Below are 21,734 nucleotides of genomic sequence, written 5' to 3' on the forward strand. Positions count from 1 at the left end.
ACGTGCACAGATTACTTTGTGCACGTACGTCAATCTTAACCGTACAGGACGCCAATTGCCTCCGAGTCTCCGACCCCGTACGCGGTCGGGAAATCGGATTGCGTACTGAATAACTCAGTAGTCAGTAGGCATTTATCGCAACGAGTAAACTTTGTCGGGCACATGTAGTTTATCATTTTAGGGGTTGAGCCCAAACTTGAAGCATATCCACAGATCAAGTGGACCACACCAAATGAAACAGTGGGAATAATGATTTCCACCGTTGAAACCTTCCCAGGGCCCAAATTGATGTTTATTTTCATCCAAGTTGTTCATAAGATCGGGCAGACATGGATGAAGGGAAAACAAAAGTATCAGGTTGATCCAAAAATTCTGTGGCCCCCAAGAATTTTTCAACGGTAACGTTCAATTCACACTACTTCCAGTGGTGTGATCCACTTGAGCTTTGGATATGCTTCATTTTTGGGTTCAAGCCCAAAAATTATCTGGTAAAATGGCTGGACGGAGTGGATAAAATACACAAAATCACAGTCGCATCCTCTTCTGGCAGTGGGAAGCTAGTGGGACCACCATGATGCTGGTGAGAAATCGGAAGCGCGTTGCTTACTGAGTAACTCAGTACGCTAACCGTCCATCTTTTTTCCTGAAATGACGTGATTTGGATTGTCCAGACAACCGAACTTCTGAACATGGTAACTTCGCTAGAGCGTGGTGCACTTTGTGAGCAGTTTAGATTTTATACCACTAATATAAGCTACGGTCTATCCATACCATGAATTAGACAACCTTTGGATATTTTTTGCCTTCAGAGACAGTTTTTCTAGAGTGGAGAACTTTAAATAAAGTTAAAAGAGTATTTTGAAATTTGAAAACATGTGACCACTGTCCACCGAACAGTTCAAATTCAACCCACAACATGCCTTTAAACAGCTTGGATTTAACCCACAGAGAGCACATAGTACGCCCAATGATACTAGGAAGAAACCATGCAAGAAAGGCTATGGGGCCAACATGATAAACCATCATCCCAAAATTGAGGTACATCTACACCTTAAGTGGGCTACAGCACTGGAAAATGTGAGCATAGCTTCCGCACCGGGGAAAACACTCCTCTTTCATCTCCCCATGCATAGTATGCATAGTATGTAAATGCACCCTTACCCTCCATCTCTCCCTTTACCCTCCCATACTCTACCTCCACGTGTTGTGCTATACCCCTAATACAATATAAAAGAACAGTGTAGTGTTTGACCCTCCCATACTCTATCTCCACATGTCGCACGTGCCATACCCCGAATACAATATAAAAGAAGTGTAGTGTTTGAAGAATGGCATTATCTGAAATAACCTTTTCACTGAGGCCACGTTTGGAAACATGGATTCCATGCCAAACAATAAAAAAGGAAAATATTTTTACGTAATTCATATTCTTAACACAAGAAACTGGGCAACTTTTGTAAGAGGAATACAAGATTTCCACTTGCTATTCTTTCAATAGTTCTAATGAAAATCACCATTAAGAAATTATTATTTTCTTTTCTTTTCCCTTGGATTCGACGTATCCAAACATGCCCAGATTTCTAATCTTTGTTCCACATGATGCACCTCACCCTTCAGAGCTGGTTTGACAGACTTTCTCCAATGCACTCAATGCAGAAATGGAGTTTTTGCACTTGCTACGCAAAACCAGATTTAGAGATGGCCATTGAGCGCTTTAGTTCAGATATAAGCTGCATGAAGCTCACTTGTCATCCACAGCTGATTTGATGAGCTTTTTCCACGCCTCTCAATACAGAAAGTTCTTTTCACACTTCCCCAACAAAACTCAAATTTGGAACTGTACTCAACACCGTCAACAACCTGGACATAATGACAATTTGCGCCCTATTTCTAAACAGCGTACACTAGGACTACTGAGTTTGGGGAACCACGTGATACTCAACCTGGATATGCATAGAGCATTCTCATGTCTCAGATTGACAACTGGCCTGGGATCAGTGATCAAGTGGGATCCATCACAGAGACCATGCCCCAAAATCTACTAAATGGTTCGATTCTGATATTCAATTGGTGGGCTCCAAATTGAAGAAAATGCAGCAATAATCCACATTAAACAGAAAAAAAAGGTGGAGATCTGATGGCTAAAGAGCTTATATTCTGGGAGAATTTTCAGGCACAGTCCCTCCAGGGGGACACATCAGATCAACGATCTGGATCACTAGAGCAGTGGGCAGCACTCATAAAAAATGATAACCCAAGGATAATATGCACATCCAAACCTCTTGATGAAAAGATCATATCATTCTTCATATTCTTTTCTCATCTCCATCCAAGTAAATAAACTTGTCAGCAGCGCCTCTGACTATCACCTTGGATGTAGATAGGACAAAATCGATTGACCTGACCACGAACAACTTGCCTTCTTCCCATTTGCACACTGCAGTCCTGACGGCTGGGATCATTCCCATAGGTGTATAACCTTGGCCATGGCCCACCACAGTAGAGTACTTAAAGATCATGATGCTCATGACCATGTGCACAGAGAGGTACCCCACTGGAGTCTCTCCACGTCCCCTCAAGTATAATAAAATATTAAAATGAAGGAATGGTCATTGCCATCGAATTCAAACGTCGCCAGGAGGCAATCAGCAATTGATGCTTAGAATCATACATTATGAAAACCATATCGAAAGAAAAGAACAGCATAACCAGAATGAGCTTCTTGTAGTGAAAACAAGATAATTTAAAACAGAGTAAAACATTACAAATTAGCCAAAGGGGCGCACTGTATAGTTTCTATGAGTGTACCTTTTCTTTGAGGGGTTAATTTCAGTTGAATCATCTACTCTGGTGCCGAAGAATCAAGACCCTGGCTTAAAGGTTAAAAATAAAAAGGCAGCAAAGGAAATCATCACCCTGTTATTTAACAAGGTCGTATCTGATGCTCAATTGAGACACAGACTTTTCTTTCGTTAGACCAAGGTGGGACCCACATTTTAACTGGGGCCATTGATCCGGTAGCCCCACTATCAGATCACTCAAGCCCTAGTATCTCCCCATCAGAGGAGGATCCTGGCCATCCTAATGAAAGCACATTGCAATCAACAGACCAAAATTAGCAGGGGTCAAATGGAGGGTTAGGAACATTCGGTGGGGACAACTATTGGGTAACACAGTCTAGGGTGAGGCCCAGCATATGAATGATTTGGATAGCCAGAAGTGGCACCACATGTACAGTTTGTCAACCAAGCATCACATGCTTCCTCTTATTTAAAGAGGGTTAGGACTGTTCAATGTTGGAATTAGAACTATTGCAAAGAGGTGAAAGGAATTAGCCTTCAACTTCGGAAGACGATGAAGGCAGCCGCCGAGTGGTCGAGTGGAAGAACTTGGGTGGGAGAGTCAAGAGTGGTTGATCTCCACTAACCTTCAGCCACGCCATCCCAAATGCATATCCCAAGGCTCGTGAGACTGGAATAGCCACAGCATTGCCAATTTGAGTGTATCTGCAAGTGCAAAACACTGAAAATGAATGTACTGACCACAGTCAGAAAGAAAGTTTATGAAGAAACAATTCTTTCAAACTGAAGAATTATTTTGATTCTTTCAAATTGAAGAATCATTTTGGGAGTGAAGAATGGAGACCAGATTGCTTGAGTCTAAATGGAGCAATTTTCTAAACTTGCAATGAGTGATGAACCAGTTTTTAGCAAAGCACTCCAGCACACTAAACTTTGACCAGAGATGACAGTATAAACCTACAACATCTAGTCATGTCTTCATAGTCAAGCTACCATTAGTTTAAGGACAATATTTTGGGTGAATCGAGCTTGTAGCCTAAGAGAAACTGATTTTAATACTGTTTTTAAAGGTGGAGAGGGGAAAAAAAAAACTTTGGAGAGGGCCGACAAAAAGCAAAACCATCTAGAGAAACAAAAGAAATCTAGTCACAATGCCCATAAAGAAGAGAACAAAGGATTGAAAAAGACAATGGTGGTCCTGACAAAAAGGATAGTAACAACTTTGAGCTTTCTCAATATGGGAATTGAGAAAGAAAAACACTTAACCACACTATAGAGAAACACTATATCCCAAATTGTAAGTTTGAAATCAAGGTCATAACAAATTCTAAGAAATTCAGAAATGGCTTTCCAATTTTTGGGTAAAGCTTCAAAAGAATCATGAGATTCGTAAGTTATTCAGTTCTCCAGAATGCTTGAAACAAGATGTTTTACACCAAGTCGTCAGGGCAGATATCCGATTTCAAAGACACATTCTCTCAATATACAAATCAAATAATGAGAGTGAGAAGTAAATGAGTTTGGGTAAAAGTAAAACAATAACAGTGACAAAAACCATGATAAAAACAAGAGGGGGGGGGGGGTAAGCAAAATATCAGGGGCGATTAAACTAGAAATATCAGCATCGTGGAGCCACAAAAGGAAAATGTGATGAAGGAAACAAAGAATACCTGTCCCTAACCGTCCCAGAGAATCTATAATAATCAGGAAAGCCTTGCAATCTTGCACACTCACGTATGGTGAGGACTCTATCTTGCTCGGGATGTATAGTTGCCTAAAAGCAAGGTCCAGAACTACTGAATAAGAAAAAACACCAATATGTCATGAATCAAAATAGGGATGAGCACCCAACCTGGTTATGAGGATCTACTCTAGTCAGTACAGTTGGCACGGTATCATCCCACCATAACCTTCCAAAAGGTCTACATGAATTACCACCACCAAGTGTTAAGCAAGATAATAACAAAAGATAAAGCAATGGAAAACACTCCAAAAAGAACTATTCTCACTTTGTAGACTTCCCTCCATTGAAACTAAGGGCATAATCAGGAACCTATTTATAAAAAGTAAAAGAGAAGAAAATATCACGATGAGTTAAGTAAAACAATTATATATAAAAAAGAATTGATATGTACGCGCGCGCGCGGGCACACACACACACACACCAAGCAAGAGTAAAAAATAAAAAATAAAAACCAAAAGGCAAGTAAAGCGCACATGATGATTGTAAGAAGATTATGGTGCCTAGAAAGCCAAACATTAGCATGTACTTATTAATTTCTTAATGAATGAATGATCTTTAACGGTCAACGTTTCTGGTGTTTGGGGATAAATCTTGCTATCTATAGCAAATTAAGTATATCTTTAGAGTGTAATATTTTTATAAAGTTTTACTGCGATAGCAAGTGGAACTGGGAGGGTATTAAATTAGAATTGTGGAGATCCATGTTTTTTTCCAATCCTTCCAGTAGCGACACTTCGTTGGGATTTGGAAGCCAAAAACCCCTGGGGAGGGTTGGGTACCTTAAAAGTTTTTTCCATGCCTTTGCTTAAAGAATGCGACTCTATAATATCATATCTGGGCAGTTAACAAAAATTGCCATGGAAGCTGACATTTACTTTTATAAACTCTTGTTCAGTAGTATCATTATTGTTATATATATCACTGGTCGGGAATACAGAAACAGGTATCGATATCGCCAACATTATGATTGATAACTGGAAGTATATCGCTGACTGAGGGAAACATTAAGGAAACATGGAGAATGTTGGAATTTCTCAATGAAGCTTCAGGAGATGCTAAAATACACATATTTGCATGTTTAGGAATCAAATAATTCTAAAAAAGATGCATCGAAAATAAGTTTTCCTTTGATGGGGGCCTCAAAGCATGGAACGATTACTCAAGGAAACATTAGGGAAACATCAGGTAAATGGTGGAATTTCTTAATGATACTTCAGCAATGCTAAAATATATTTGCATGTTTAGGGATCAAATAATAGCAAAAAGGATGCATGCATAATAAGTTTCCCTTTAACGGAGGCCTAAATGCATGCATCGTTGACTTGGGAAAACATTGGGGAAAGATGAGAAAATTGGTGGATCTATCCATCCATCCATCCAACCATCCACAAATGCATGCATGCATACCCACATACAATGACACATCCATATATACACACATGCATGATCCATCCATCTATGCATGCACACATACACAAATAAACACAGACATGCATACACCCATCCAACCATTCATCCACCCAACCAACCATCCATCCATCCATGCATGCATGCATACATATACACACGTGCATGCATTTCATCATACAACCATGCACCCATAAATATATATAATGAAATTGAAATGGAAATGAAATTTTCTTTTAATAAATAGATTTTTGGCGATATCCAGACATTGGCGATATTATTGATAATATCGCTGATAGATTTGGTGATACATATGACATCTAGAATTTATACAGTCGAAAATATCGCAATACATTGGCGATATTGATACATTAGTGATACTTTGCGATATATCACCAATACTAGGAATTTCTAGTACTGTTCTACTAGTGTTATCAGTATTGCCAAGCTAGTGATACAGATAATATCGGCGATATTATCGATAATCTCTCTGATACTCGGAACAATGCTCATGTGTGGAGAAGGGCAAATGACTTAACCAACTCTTTGGCCAAAGAAGGTGTGACTAGGGAGTTTATTCGCCTAGGTAATTATATTCTGATTCCTTGATGCATTTGTCTTTGAAGGCTCTTTAATAAATTTTGTCATTTTTCAAAACTAAATATAAGGGTAATGGCTTCCGGTTTTATCACTGCATTATATCTCGAAATATCCACTGGGATTTTGCCTAATCCGATATACGAAACCACCTTGGATTACAGGGCCTCCTCACGTAATGAACAGTTGCCTGGTGACTAAAGGTGTTCGTGAAATTACCAAATCTTGAAGAAGAGCAACATTCACCATGGGACCTCGAGCGGTGTTCGAAATATCGATACTATCGGCCGATATTATCGTTATCGCACCCCTACGAGACAACACCCTTGCGATAACCCCCGGAAGATACAAAAAACCCAAAATTCAGATATCGGCCGATATATCGTCGATATCGCACAATATATTGTCAATATCGCGTGATTTCGTCCTCCATTATTATCAGACATCGACAAACGTGGACAGTCGGACACTCACGGGTGGATTGCAAGGGACTCACGAGCCCCACTGTAGCTAACCACCAACAAAAACCATAAAAATCCGATCCGGGTTGTGGAGAATTTTTTTTAAAAAAAAATTGAATTAGAAAAAAAAAAGAAAAAAAAGAAGAGAAATCAGAGAGCACCTGGCTATAGCGGTGATCGGAGGTGGGCCATTCGACAGGTAAGTACGATTTCCCTTTTCTTCGATGATTTTTCTCGCCATTTTCTTCAACTTCCCTCTTTCTTCGCTGATTTCTTGGAGATTCCGGCGAGGAATCAGGCCGGATTGAGGAATCCTTCCTTCCGGAAAGAGATTTGAGGGGAAGGAACTCTTGCGTGCGTGAAGGAGAGGGAAAATGAAAGAGAGGGGCGCGGATGGGGGTAAAAAATGGATCGAATTGCGTGGTGCGTTACTCAGTACGCTCTTATCGTACTCAGTAAACTCACTTGGGCCCACCTTTAATGTATGTGGTCCATCCACGCCGTCCATCTGTTTTCCCATCTAATTTACGGGATTGATCCCAAATTTTAGAAAAATCTAAGATCATACCACAAGAAACAGTGGTGATACTGATTTCCACCATTGAAACCTTTCTCAGCCCTGCAGTGATGTTTATTGGTCATCCAAACCGTTAATAAGATCATACAGACATGGATGAAGGGAAAATACAAATATAAGCTTGATCCATTCATCCAAGACTTCTGTGGCCCTCAAGAAATTTTCAACAGTAGATGTTCAATTCAACTGTTTTCTACGGTGTGGCCCATTTGAACATTGTATATGCTTTATTTTTGGGCTAAAGCCCTGAAATTATCTGGTAAAATGGATGGACGGATCGGATAAAATATCATCTTGATCAAAAACTCTTGTGGCCCTTAATAAGTTTGTAATGGTGGGCGTCACTCTCTCCACTGTTTTCTGTGGTGGGGTCCACTCGAGCTTTGAATCTGCCCCTTTTTTGGCTCATACCATAAAATGATCTCTTCAAATGTATGGACGGTGTGGATACAAAAAATACATCATGGTGAGACCAACAAAACTTGGTGACGTCGCTTGCGCCCGGTGAAGGAGGAAATCGGATTGCGTACTGAGTTACTCGGTACCTATTATCTTACTGAGTAAACTCTGTTGGGCCCACCGTGAATGTATGTGGTCTATCCATGTCGTCCATCGGTTTTTCCATCTTATTTAACGGTTGAGCCCAAAATTTAATCATACCCAAAGATCGAGTGGACCATACCATAGGAAATAGTTGGAATAATGATTTCCACCGTTGAAACCTTTTTAGGGCCCACAGTCATGTTTATTTCTCATCAAACCTGTTCATACGATCACACAGACATGGATGAAGGGAAAAAAACAAATACAAGCTTGATCCAACACTTATGTGGCTCCCAAGAAATTTTCAACGGTAGCTGTTCAATTCACACTGTTTCCTGTGGTGTGGTCCACTTGAGGTATATATATACTTCATTTTTCTGTTAAAGCCCTAAAATATCTGGTAAAATGGATGGATGCAGTGGATAAAATACATAAATCAGGTGGACCCCACAAAATTTATACAGTAAGCGTGGGGTACCGAGTGACCCGAGCGCAGAGGAAACGGATTGGCTACTCCCACGGGCACCAGCCAATGGCTGTTTGTTGGTGTTTTGTGGGCTCCACCAGGATGTATGTGTTTCATCCAGTCTGTCCACCTATTTTTATAGATCATTTTATGTTATGAGAGAAAAAATGAGGTATATCGATATATAAAGTGGACCACATTACAGAAACAGTGTTGAATGAACGTTGACCATTAAAAACGTTTTGGGAGCCATAAAAGCTTTGGATCAAGCTAATATTTATTTTTTCCCTTCATCTGGGTCTTTATGATCCAATCAACAGATTGGATGTCAAATAAACAGTGCAGTGGACTTTAGGAGGATTTAAATGGTGGATATCCAATCATTATTATTTTCCTGTGGTGTGGTCCACCTAAGATTTATATCCCTATAATTATTTTTATCAATCCCTAAAATGATCCGTAAAAATGGATGAACGGAATGGATGAAACAAATACATTATGGTGGGGCCCACAGAGCACCGACCGTGGCTGGTGTCAGGGGGAGTTCTCCCGCGTAGGACGCGGATTAGATACTGACATGTTGCGTAGCGAGACTGGCTACGAAATCGGATTGCGTATTGAGTTACTCAATACGCTCTTATTGTACTGAGTAAACTCTGTTGGGCCCATTGTGAATGTATGTGGTTAATCCACACCGTCCATCCGCTTTTCCAGCTCATTTTAGGGGTTGATCCAAAAATTGAAGCTTATCCAAAGCTCAAGTGGACCACACTACAGGAAACAGTGGAAATAATGATTTCCACCGTTGAAACATTGCTAGGCCCCACAGTGATGTTTATTTGTCATCCAACCTTCTCATAAGATCACACAAACATGGACAAATGTAAAAAAAAAAAAACAAATATAAGGTTGATCCAAAACTTCTATGGCCTTCAAGAAATTGTCAACGGTAGACATTCAATTCACACGGTTTCCTGTGATGTTGCCCATTTTAACTTTTTATTTGCTTCATTTTTGGGTTAAGGCCCTAAAATCATCTGGTAAAATGTATGGACGGATTGGATAAAATACATAAATCATAGTGGACCCCACAAAGTTTACTCAGTACGCAATCCGCCTCCTGAATTGATGTCACCAAGTTCTGTGGGGCCCACCATGATGTATGTGTTGTATCTACACCGTCCATCCATTTGGCTAGATAATTTTAAGGCATGAGACAAATAATGAGTCAGATCCATATCTGGAGTGGACCCCACCACAGAAAACAATGGGGAGAGGGACGCCCACCATTGAAACCTTCCTAAGGTCCACTATGATGTTTATCTGAGATCCAACCTCTTTATAAGTTAAGACAGACATGAAGGAAGGGAAAAAAACAAATTTTAGCTTGAGCGAAAACTTTTGTGGCCCTTAGAAATTTTTAATGGTGGGGTGCACTCGAGCTTTGGATCTGACTCATTCTTTTTCTCATGGCCTAAAATGATATCTCTACATGGAAGGACAGTGTGGATACAACACATACATCATGGTGGGCCCTACAGAACTTGGTGACGTCACTTCCGAGTCTACCATGTCATTTACTTTCCATCCGACCTATTGATATGTTCATATACACACCTGTATGAAGTGAAAACATGTGGGGAATAAAACAGTCACAGCTCTGTAGGGTAAAACATGCTGTAAATGTAAAATCCACCGTTCATCCGATGATCCGTACATACAAAATATAAGCCTGATTAAAAAAAAACTATTATGGGCCACACCAATGGGAACGATGTAAAACTTCTTCCAAATTGATAAATTCACACTGTGAGGCCCACCTGAGTTTCTTTTATCAGGATGAATTTTGTACCTTCTCTTTATTTTAGTGAGTTACACCTGATTAACAGCTTTGATTGAAGGTCCACATCATGGTGGCCCCTAATTACTAACCTATTGTTGGCATCAATTCTCATTATTCCATGTGGTGTGGCCCATCTAAGTGGTGGATCTATCTAATTTTGGCTCTATCCAATCTTAATAGATAGATAAAATATTATTTTACAGATAAAATATGTCAGGAGGAAGAGGAGGGAGACAACCTGATATAGGGTGGACGTACAGTTGGCCCATTCCCAATAATCGATTTGGGAGTATTTGTAATTTATGTGGCCATGTATCGAGGAGTGGTGGGGTAACCCGCTTAAAGGAGCATTTAGCGGGAGGGTATCGCAATGTTGTGGATTACTCTAAATGGACACAGGATGTGCAAGAAGAGATGAGGAGCATATTGAAAAAAATATGAAGTCAAAAGATGAACGACATGCACGGGAGAGAGAGATTAGGGAGGAGTTGGGGCGGCCACCATATGTAGGTGAGGAGGATGTAGTAGATCTCGATAGCAATGATGATCCCGATTACAGGCACGCAGTTCAAGAGTCCATGCAGGATCAATGGGAGAGGGATCAGGACAGCAGGTGGGACACGAGTAGGGCTAGATTTAAGGGGTCTATCGATGAGCGTGGTGGGGGGAGTGGAGCTGGGGAGAGTCCTAGGGGTGGATCAGGGGAGGGTAGTAGGCGGGGAGGAATATGGAGCATGGGCAAGAGTAGTAGCATGTGGGTGCCGGATCTACCTTTAGATCCGAGGATGTACAAAGAGACAGGAGGGACACAAAAGAAAATAAAGGAGAAGTTTAGTGGAGGGGATGTGAGGAAAAAGTTGAAAAATTTATAGTGAAGTTTTTTATATACAATCAAATCCCCGCGAATGCCGCAGCAAGCACGCACATCAAAAATATGAGTGAAGTGCAACATGGAGGTGAGAGTGCAACCGCCCACACCCGCACAGATCATGGGGAAGTACTTGGATGATGAACATGCAGAGATGAAGACATACGTCGATTCGTATAAGCAGTCATGGGAGATGTACGGCTGCACCATCATGTGTGACGGTTGGACCGGACCAACGAAGATGTCAGTCATAAATGTCATGGTCTATTCCAGGGGACGGGCAGTGTTCCTAAAGTGTATAGATGTGAGTAGTAAGATTAAAGATTCTAACTACATTTACAAACTAATACACGACGTCATGCAAGATGTTGGGAGGAAAAATATTGTGTAGTTTGTTAAGGATAATGGGAGTGCATTTGTCAAGGCGGGGAAGGATATTCAACTCAAGTATCATATGTACTGGACCCCCTGCGCAGCACATTGTATCGATCTCATGCTGGAGGCGATCAGAGATAGGCCATCGGTGAAGACCGTAATTACCGATGCACGGCTCATCACAAACTTCGTATACAACTATACCTGGTTATTAGCCGCAATGCGCGAAAGGTGTGGTGGGGATATAGTGCGCCCCGGGGCGACACGGTTTGCCACAAATTATATCGCCTTAAGTAGCCTTCTTAAACACAAACAGGGGTTACGAGAGCTTTTCGCGTCTCATGATTACGAAGAATGGAAAAAGAGGTTGACGAAAGTGACCCACCACATCAAGGAACTGGTGTTGGAAAATTCATTTTGTGATCGCGTGCACAGTGTTGTGGGTATTCTAGAGCCCATTTATGTGGTGTTGAGGATGGTGGACAATGAGACAAATCCATCAATGGGGTCACTGTATCCGTCCATACAACTGATGAAAGAGGCGATCATGGTTAAAGCTCCCAATGCATATAAGTGGGTGCATGCAATAATAGACAACCGTTGGGAAAAGACGCTTTCTCACGCACTACATCAGGCTGGTAAGTACCTATATGAATTTGTTTCCATATGCAACAATAAACGAGGGTTGTACTGATGTGTGTATGTTGGTTTTCAGCATATTTCCTGAATCCCAAATACCACTACAGTCGGAATCTCTTCGAAGATAATTCATTAAAGATGGTTGTACATGAGGTGTACGATCACTTATTCTCCGACTGTCCGGGGAAAGGCACCTTTAGTAGTAAGGTAAATATATTACACACTTACATTCTCATTATCTTCATCTCAACCATTCAATACTTATTCTGGTTGCTATACGCTATCGACAGATTGTTAAATTCCGCGACGCGGTTGGAATGTTTGGGTACCACCCTGCAGTGAAGTCAAGGAACACCATGATGACATGAGTTACTGCAGTAAACTTAACTGTTATATTATTTTGGAAAATCTAAAATAATAAAAGAATCTTATGATATGCAAGCGAATGGTGGTCCATGTACGGGACTGACTGCGAGACGTTACAACGACTGGCTGTTCGTGTGCTTGCACAGACGGTGTCCTCGTCACCCTGTGAAAGGAATTGGAGTACATTTTCCCTCATCAACACAAATAAACGTAATAGACTAGGGTATGAGAGGCTTCAGAAGCTAGTGTATTGTCACTACAATATGAAGTTACAAGAGAGGCTGCTCCGCACGAAAGGTAGAAGAAAAGCACGGAAAGACCCACTGGACCTGATGACGGTCGGACAACATGCATATACTGAGGATGTGGAGGATGACCTAGTTTACCAGTGAGTTAGGTCAGATGACTTGGATACCTCAAATGAGCGACTAGAGACACATGTTGCAGCGGAAGCAAAGACATAAGGGATTGATGTTAATGCACATGTGGAGCAGCAAAGGTCTCCTGCTGAGGCATTCGACCGATTGACGAGGAGGCCGAACGGCAACCCGCGGCAATCACTATCACGTGAGACACATGGCGGGAAAACATTGTCTGACATCAAGACTGAGTCAAAGAGTGATGTGGGGAATTAGTCCGGTGATGATGATGGCGGCGATAAGGGTGACGATGACTCTAATGACAGTAAGGATGATGATGATGATGATGGCGACGAGGATGGTAGCAACGCAGGTGGGAGTCAGGATAAGAGGCCTCTTAACCCTTTCACCAAAGAGGAGAATTTCAATCATTCCACGCAGGACCCTGACCATGGTTCTCGTCCAGGAGAACCACGACCCCGTCTTGTTTACAATAACACATACACGCGTCAAAAGCTACTGCAGAAAAAGAAGACTCATAAACTTTCAGATTTTGAGGAGTTGCTGGCAAAATGCATGAGGGACACAAGCGTTCGTGGCAGGTGATGTAGCTCTAGATTTGGATCACGGACGAGGGAGGGGAGCTCGAGTTACAGGCCACAACATAAATCTGGATCACAAACACAGGAGAATAGCTCGAGTTCTATGCCACAGTATGGACATGGATATGTACCTAGTGGATATGCAACGAGTGACTCCAACAGTTACGACACATCATTTTTCAACCCTAGTCAAGAGTTCACTTCTACATATGGGCAAGGATATGAGTAGCAGTATGGATATGGCCAACAATATGGATATCAAGGAGCTTCATATGTGCCCTTCCCAGATCCATATCAGTTACAGACTGTGACGATTACGCAATACCCATGAATAAGCGTATTGATTCAGTTCGGAGAGGATGAGTACCAGCGTTATGTCAGGGAGTATCTTAACTGGTACCACTCTACTATGAGCTGGGCACAATATTGTCGATTTGTGGAGCAACAATACTATGCCCAGCCCCGTCGAGATGGAGATGATGATTACGAGCCACTACGCAACTCTATGTGGGTCTAGATCACAACTAGTCCCTATCATTGATATGTATATTTCTCAAATTTTACTTCTTCAGTTCTTCTTTTGCTTTTCAATGAATTGGTTGTGTTTTCATACATGACTATGATATATTTATAAATATCATGCATCCAATTTAAATATAGTTGCATTAGTTCAGTTAAAGATCATATAGCTTAGGACCCTATACAAAGGAAACTTACTATGTGCATATATTTTTTGAGATATTATGATTTCAAAGTGTGTATTAAGGGCTTTTTTAACAATCCCCAAAGTTTCATTAAAAAATTCAACCATTTTCTCAATGTTTCCCAAAAAATGTGATAAATTATGCGATACAAACGATATATCTCGTGCGATAACAGATACGTATCTATATCCCAAGGGTGCGATACCGATATTTCGAACACTGACTTCGAGTAACTTTTCCTCAAAAAAAACAAGGGTGGTCAAGGAAGAGGGTCTTCAGCATGGGACTTCAGTCCTTGGTTTGTACTACTGCTTAGAATATGAACCTCCTCTTATGAATCCCCTTAGAATCATCACATACTTGGAAGTTGGAACAAAATAAGCCTCAAACATTCCTCAAAAGAAATATTCCAAGGAAAGTTCATTGGAATTCATTAACCATTGCTTGATGTATCATTATTCTTTGCTTTAACAAAATTCCATTACTCCCGAAACAAATATTCCAAGGGAAGTTCATTGGTTTCCAATGCATGTCTTTTTTCTTATGATCATATCTAATGCATCATGCATGTAACCCGTTTGCTTGCATGGAAATTTTGGTAAGAGAGAGAGGTGGGGTGTGGAAGAAGTAAGAGAAATGAAGAGAGAGAATAAGGACTAGTTCAGAACAGGGAGGAACCAAGCTAAATCTATGCCTATGCTATTAGAATGATAGATATGTAGGGTAAAAAAAAAAAAAAAAACAAATGGAAATTGGAGAAAAGTGCATATATTGGTGAGCGAAAAAGTGATATGAGGGAAAATTTGTCTACACTCTACGGGAAAATCTATACAATGGAACATGAAGCACGAATATAAACATCTCTGCACACAGTAAATGAAAAGGAGAATATTGCTTACCAGGGGCTTTCCAGATGGTAATAATACCCTCTCCATTGTTGGATCCAACTTGACAACATTGTTGCCTCCAACAATAACACCAGGGAGATCCCTGAAATTAGCTCCCTGCAGAGTAAAGAGAAGGATTTACAAACTGCGAAGTTCTGAATATTTGCAAGTAAATGTCAAACACTTCTTATGCAGCCAACCTTTCTTCTTGGGATTTGACAAACTCGCATATAATCGTCCTCATTTAATTGAATAGGGCGATGATCATATAATACTGATTTTTTAGTCTTTTGTACACCATGGAATGTTGAACCAGTCATCTCTACATATCAGAAAGGATATAACTTAAAAACCAGGTCAGTCAATAAATATTACATACAAGTACACAAGTTAGTCTGCCATCTAACTACCAGTACGCTAAGCCACTACAAGTGCATCTAGTGGTAATGGAATAGCAGTAACACGTGAGAAATGAAGTATAACAACAGCTCTGCTGAATAGATAAAAGAGCCGATAGCAAGCTCAAGGAATAAAGACAAAATATAAACCATGAAAAACATTATAGTCAAAAAATCAGACTCATATTGACCTTGTGCAAAAGGAACAAGGCTAACGGCCAACTCTAATCTTCCTTAAAAAGACATGTACGTTGCATGACTCATCTGGAGGAAGTTGCGTTTAAAAAATGACTAGTAGAAAAAACATTGACAGAAGCAGGTGACAATCAAGTATGACACTGACAGTCTTTGGACCGCCAACTTTGCGAAACAAGGGGCTGATTTTCAAATGTTCTCAAACTAACAAGAAATCCGCTAGGTTGCCTGCATAGGTACAAAGGCCCAAAAGCACGCTTTCATGATGGTAAGATGAAAAATAAAGATGTCAGATGTCTAACTAAAGGCCAATATAAGACCAGCATACATGTAAAGTTGAATCTCAAAAGAAAAGGAATGTGCTACACATACATGACTGTCCTATAGATTTTGGACAAAAAGAACTGTAGACATCAAAAAAAAAAACAAGAAAATGCATGGGGTCTAATTAGCCATCATCATTAACTAACACTTATGTCTTAAACAGAAAGAACCAACTCACCATCGATGGTAGATCTAATAAACCTTTGGAACTCTGTTTGTGGAGCATTGCCATAGGGCATCTCCTCATTAGTTTCATCATTTGTGACCTAAACAAGCAAAAGGAGTAAATATACTGAAAGCGTCACATCAACCGAGTCCGAGAAACTGGGCATACCGATGGAAGTTCAGAAATAGCATCACTGAGAAGAAGGGCATCTTCCAGTTCCCGAGGCTGTTCTTCATCATAAGCAACAGTACTACGCTGCAATTTTAAAAGTCCAATGAATCCACATAAAGAACTAGATCACTCAAAATTTATCAATGGACAATAAATATAATTAATCATGGGAAATACCTCAAATTCAGTTGGAACAGAACCTCGTAAAACCACATCATGCGTAGGGAGTGGATATTGAGGTAGGTTCTGCAAGCCAAAAACTTTATCAAATTGTTACACAATTCTAACATAAACTCCCAATAATAAGATAACTTGCCTCATAAGGATGAGCCCCCCATAGGAATACACGCAAGCGGAATTGTGGAAGGCCATAACAACCAGCAGCCATAATTCCAAGTCTTGCTTGATAATTCATATGGACTAACCGACTTAAAGCATATCGTCCAAGACAACCCTTGGCAAATTTCAAGATGTCGACCACATTCTCCATCAAAACATATTTAGGCTGCAAAAACTTCACTATATCCATGAAAACAACAATCTGATGATTCCGCTCATCGTCAAGAGGAGCATCAACATTTCTATGGCGATTATGACCACTGATCCCTTGGCATGGAGGGCCACCGCATATCACATCGACATCACCCTGAACAATATTTCACCTTTAGAAGAGAAAAGGGAGGTATAATAATGCATGGAACTACACAAGAAAAAAGAGTAGTGTGTAGTGATCTATTGATTTTCTAAATTAGCCATGGGCAACAAACTCATCATTTGTGATCAACCTATGCAATAGACTATTAGATAGCGCTTGATTGCAATCAAAGTATGTAGTAGCATATTACATTGTGCCTGTGGGAGTTTTATGCTCTCACTGCCAATACCCAGCCTGGATAAAGGAGGGTAGTGTCAGGTTGGCAGCCGGCATCAAACTTATGCTAAAACTTCCCGCATGAACTGTGTCGGTTAGGAGTCAGTTCGTACAAGTTGAAGGCTCTAAAAGGATAAGGGGAAGGCCCAAAAGGATGTGGATGGAGGTAGTAAGTAAAAAACATTGACAACCTATGGTCTAACTTAAGTTATGGCCCTTGATAGAGTGGAATGGTGGAAAAGGATTCATGTAGCTGAACCCAATTAGTTGGGATAAGGCTTAGATGATGATGATGATGAGCCATGGGCAACAAATGAAATTAGCTTTTAGACTTCCATAACCAAGTCTAGACAAAAGATATGAATGAAAGTATAGCAGAGAGAGAGGAATGGGAAAGTAAAAGGAAAAAAGAGAAACTTACAGGAAGTGGCAATATCTTTGATTTGAAACCTTCTCTTACAAAATCTTGAATTCGATCTTGGCAATTACTGATAAATGCACACATTTCTCAGAGAATAAGCACCAAAATTGAGCAATGAACTTCTAATACCTAGAAAGAACCATACCTCAATTCTTCAATCAACTCCCATGTATCTTCACTTGGACCATAACCGGCCCAGCGAACCTGCACGTGATGAATCAATACAGTAAAAAAATCACTAGTCACTTTCACCAATTTTCTTTTGTTAAACTAACTATAGGTGAAAAAACAAAAAGATACAAACACTGATGGAAATGGAAGAGAATGTGAATGAGTAGTCAAACAAGAGAACGTGTGAAAATATTATTGATAATATGCAAGGTCAGAAATCTTGCACATTAGGTTGTCCAAATGGTGTGCTAGACTGGCTATTAGTGCTACATAATTAGCCGCGACTAAAATTAGTCAACAATTACCTTCCCCAGTTATAAGTAACAAAAGCTCCTTTGTAAATAAGAAGATACATGTGTTTGACTGATCCCCGTTGACAGGGTAGAATCAATATCTAGTGCCTTTAGAAGCTCTTCCCCACCATAACAACTAGTATACATTAACTAGCAACTCCTATGTCATCTTCAATAGAGAACAAATGAAATATAGAAATCATTAGAGTTTAGTATTATAATAGTTGACTTTTATACAGGTATTAAACATGAGTAATAGTATTCCATCCTTGTAAATGTGCCAAAAAGAACACCGTTTAAAGTCAAGATTATTATCATTGCAGCAAACCTTGATCACAAAAGCATTATGGATAAAAGAAGCCCCCTCAAACAGGATTTACTATGTTTTGGGAAGGCATGCACTTTACACCTTCCCTGAATGGTGAGTACACCATCTGTTTTCTACTTATGCCAAGAAAATGTGGAAGTAGTACTATTGCCTTGCCGTAAGTACAAAATAATAGAGTATATTTGGTAGACGGTGCAAGAGTAGGTATTAGTTTTTTCCTTTTTTTAAGGATAAAAAAAGGGAGTAGGTATTAGTTGTCTTTTGGAAATTACTAGAAAATAAATCATTATTTACTAGCTCAGCGATCTTGACTACTTGAGATGCTAAATTGACAAAAGGGCATGGAAACATAAACCAGGCACTTTTGTACATGATCTTTAAAAAGTTGCTTCAATGGAAAGTATATATAGTCATGATAAAATGTTCATCCCAATATTTTAAATAGCTACGCTATATAGCGTGTAGCTTATGCTATGTAGCGTAGCTTAGCCATAATGCTACGTAGCTCATGAAATTAGCTCAAGTCGCATGTAGCCTATGCTACATGCTGCATAGACTACGGTGCACATAGGGGTGTCAATGGGCCGAGTTAGGGTTGGGGCAACCTTTGTCCAAGCCTAACCCACTTTGTTCGACATAGGCCAAAGTCTGGCCCGAGCCAGTGACGGGCCGAAATATTCATGCTGGGCCCAGCCCGAAACAGAGAGAGGTTTTGGGGGGGGGGGGGGGGGGGGGAGAGAGAGAGATGGGAGGGTTGGGTTTTTTTTCGTATTTACAAAATTGCCCCTGCAAACCTAATCCACTTCCCCCTTTCACTCCTCTACGACTCTCTGAGGCTACCAGAAACCTGACATTTCCTATGCAAATTCTCCGTCTTGAGCTATGGATTTCAGCTTCTTAAGTGGAAACCGCCGAAAATCCTCTGATTAGGTTATGGAGCTGATGCGGAAAAATCAAGAGAATGGAAGGAAAGGAAAGAATCGGTTCTCTTCGTTTTCATTTTCTTTGTAGTTAGATCTGATCTTTAGGGTCTGATTTGATGATTTCGAGTGTTGGATTTTAGAGAGGGCTGGAACGGAGGGGAAATGGCGGAGAGATGGAGGAGAAATCAAGGGTTACGGTAATGTTGGCCAAGCCAGATTTGGATCGGGCTATGGGTTATTGTACATGGTTCAAACCCGGCCAATTTGGAAAAGGGCTTGAATTTTATGCCCAACCCAAGCCCTCGGGCCTAATACTTCAGCCCAAGTTTGGCCCGAGGCAGGCCAGCCTAGCCCATTGACAACCGTAGTTGCAGACTACGTAGCTAGGATTACAAGTTATTTTTCAATACAGCATTAAAATCAATTAATGTTATAAATGATTTGTTACATTTTTTATTTTCAATAAAAGTTGGTTAATCTTTTCAAGTAAAAGTATTAAGTTTTGTTGCTCTTTCTTTACCTTTATACTTAATCATTGCCCTTTCAAATTAGTTTAGGTTGCATTTGGCTGCACCACATAACATGAAAATTTGTTAAATTTCATTACTAATCAGTCTAATTTAATATCATGAAATTGGTGCAACCAAGTGCAACCTTGATTAAAAATCTAGAAGTAGGATGAGATTAGGCCAAACACTTCAAAGGAGTGAACACTATGCTACATGTTTTTCCCTATTTAAAATACTAGTTCTTCCTAACTCAATCCTAAGTTGCTAGTTGCCCAACTAGAATATGTTAAGAAAGATTGGTGGAGGATATTCATGTAATTCCTACACTACAAGGCATTCTTGTAATCGATGTAAATCCTTTAGATGGGCATGAGACCATTACTTAGATCTCTGTACATAAGCTTGAGAAGATTTTTAGGATCTTCCAAGATAGCCTTGGGAAGCCTACAAATACTATACATTTGTATGGCATCTATTCATTTAATAAGAAACAATTCCCACACTTGCTTTCTCTCTCTTGTTTTTTTTTTTTTTTTTGAAAGGCAAAGATGATTTTATTAGAAAAGCGCCAAGATGGCACCCAAACCAAACAACCTAATCGAGCAAAAAGAAGATTACAATCCTTTCAAAAAACAAAATAAGAGGCCCATTCAGCCACATAAAGTTTTGCCTTCAAATAACATGAGAAACTGAGTTGCTCATCCCCTCTCTTCAAGACTTTCTTCATGGTATCATACAAAACTCTTATCCAACTCTGTTCTTTGTTCATGCGGTTAGCCGATCTTATCCCCTCCATTCTCTAGCATTCACAATTTTTCAATATCCAATCATGTGGCCTACTAATTTCACTCCCACAATTTTCTTTTTATTCACTTTCCTTGTCTCCTAATTCCTACCATTAATTTCCTCTTACTGAACCTTCTTCTTTCCCTTCATCTGCTCCATCACATCCTCATCATGCAAAGTTCTCTCTTGCTCATGTTCATGTTCACCCAATTCATCCTTCTCCTACTCCCTCTGAGGCTCATTATGCTCTTCTTGCCTTTCTTGAAGCTAAGTCTGAACCTTCTACCTACGTCGTTGCCTCCAGGTATCCTCATTGGCGTCAAGCTATGATGAACGAGATATCTACTTTCAAATGCAAATGGGACTTGGACCCTTGTCCTTTGTTATCACAATATGAATGGTGTTGGCAAATATTGGTTCCATTGAATTAAGTTTTGTGTTGATCATTGAGTTGAATGCTACAAAGCTCATCTTGTAGCCAAAGGGTATGATCAACAACAAGATCTTGATTTGATGAAACCTTTAGTCATGTGGTGAAAAGTTGCAACTGATCACATTGTTCTCAGTGTTGATGTCTCTCGAGGTTGGTGCACTCAACAACTTGATTTGTTGAATGTCTTTCTCTGTGTCGTTCTTCATAAAAATGTTTGTTGGAAGTTGGAACAACTTCAAGGCTTTCACGATTCCTCTCGCTCTAACCATATTTATCGTCTGCACAAGGCCATCTATGGACTTAAGCAGGCTCTGAATGTGTGGTTAAGCAAATTAGTAGTGTTTTACTTTAGCATGGCTCCAACTGTAGCCTTATAAACTAATTAATGTTTCTTCACTCAAACTACTTTGGTCTTATCATCCATCTTTTATATGTTGATGAAATTATTTTCACTAATTCCTTTTTCTCTCTTCTTTCCTTTGTTTCGCTTCTAGCAAGTTGTTTTG

The 21,734-nt window shown here is 40.1% G+C and overlaps 1 protein-coding gene across 2 annotated transcripts in view; it reads right to left on the reverse strand.

Annotated features, from left to right (window-relative positions):
• Window positions 1-2,592: 2,592 nt before the first annotated feature.
• Window positions 2,593-21,734, reverse strand: part of LOC131247944 (DNA (cytosine-5)-methyltransferase CMT2-like) — a 39,579-nt gene continuing 20,437 nt past the window's right edge. The window contains exons 10-21 of one of the 2 annotated variants that reach the window (XM_058247917.1): window positions 17,931-17,989; window positions 17,786-17,852; window positions 16,810-17,139; window positions 16,671-16,739; window positions 16,491-16,577; window positions 16,335-16,422; window positions 15,440-15,561; window positions 15,252-15,356; window positions 4,811-4,854; window positions 4,654-4,723; window positions 4,472-4,575; window positions 2,593-3,506 (exon numbers count right to left, since the gene is read on the reverse strand). In XM_058247917.1, coding sequence (XP_058103900.1) covers window positions 3,332-3,506; window positions 4,472-4,575; window positions 4,654-4,723; window positions 4,811-4,854; window positions 15,252-15,356; window positions 15,440-15,561; window positions 16,335-16,422; window positions 16,491-16,577; window positions 16,671-16,739; window positions 16,810-17,139; window positions 17,786-17,852; window positions 17,931-17,989 — 1,320 coding nt within the window. In that variant the 3' untranslated portion in view covers window positions 2,593-3,331. Of the gene's footprint in view, window positions 3,507-4,471; window positions 4,598-4,653; window positions 4,724-4,810; window positions 4,855-15,251; window positions 15,357-15,439; window positions 15,562-16,334; window positions 16,423-16,490; window positions 16,578-16,670; window positions 16,740-16,809; window positions 17,140-17,785; window positions 17,853-17,930; window positions 17,990-21,734 lie in introns of those variants that run through there. The other variant, XM_058247918.1, reaches the window with a different exon arrangement.

Source organism: Magnolia sinica, chromosome 6 (genome assembly GCF_029962835.1).
Source record: "Magnolia sinica isolate HGM2019 chromosome 6, MsV1, whole genome shotgun sequence".
In the NCBI taxonomy this organism is placed as follows: domain Eukaryota; kingdom Viridiplantae; phylum Streptophyta; class Magnoliopsida; order Magnoliales; family Magnoliaceae; genus Magnolia; species Magnolia sinica.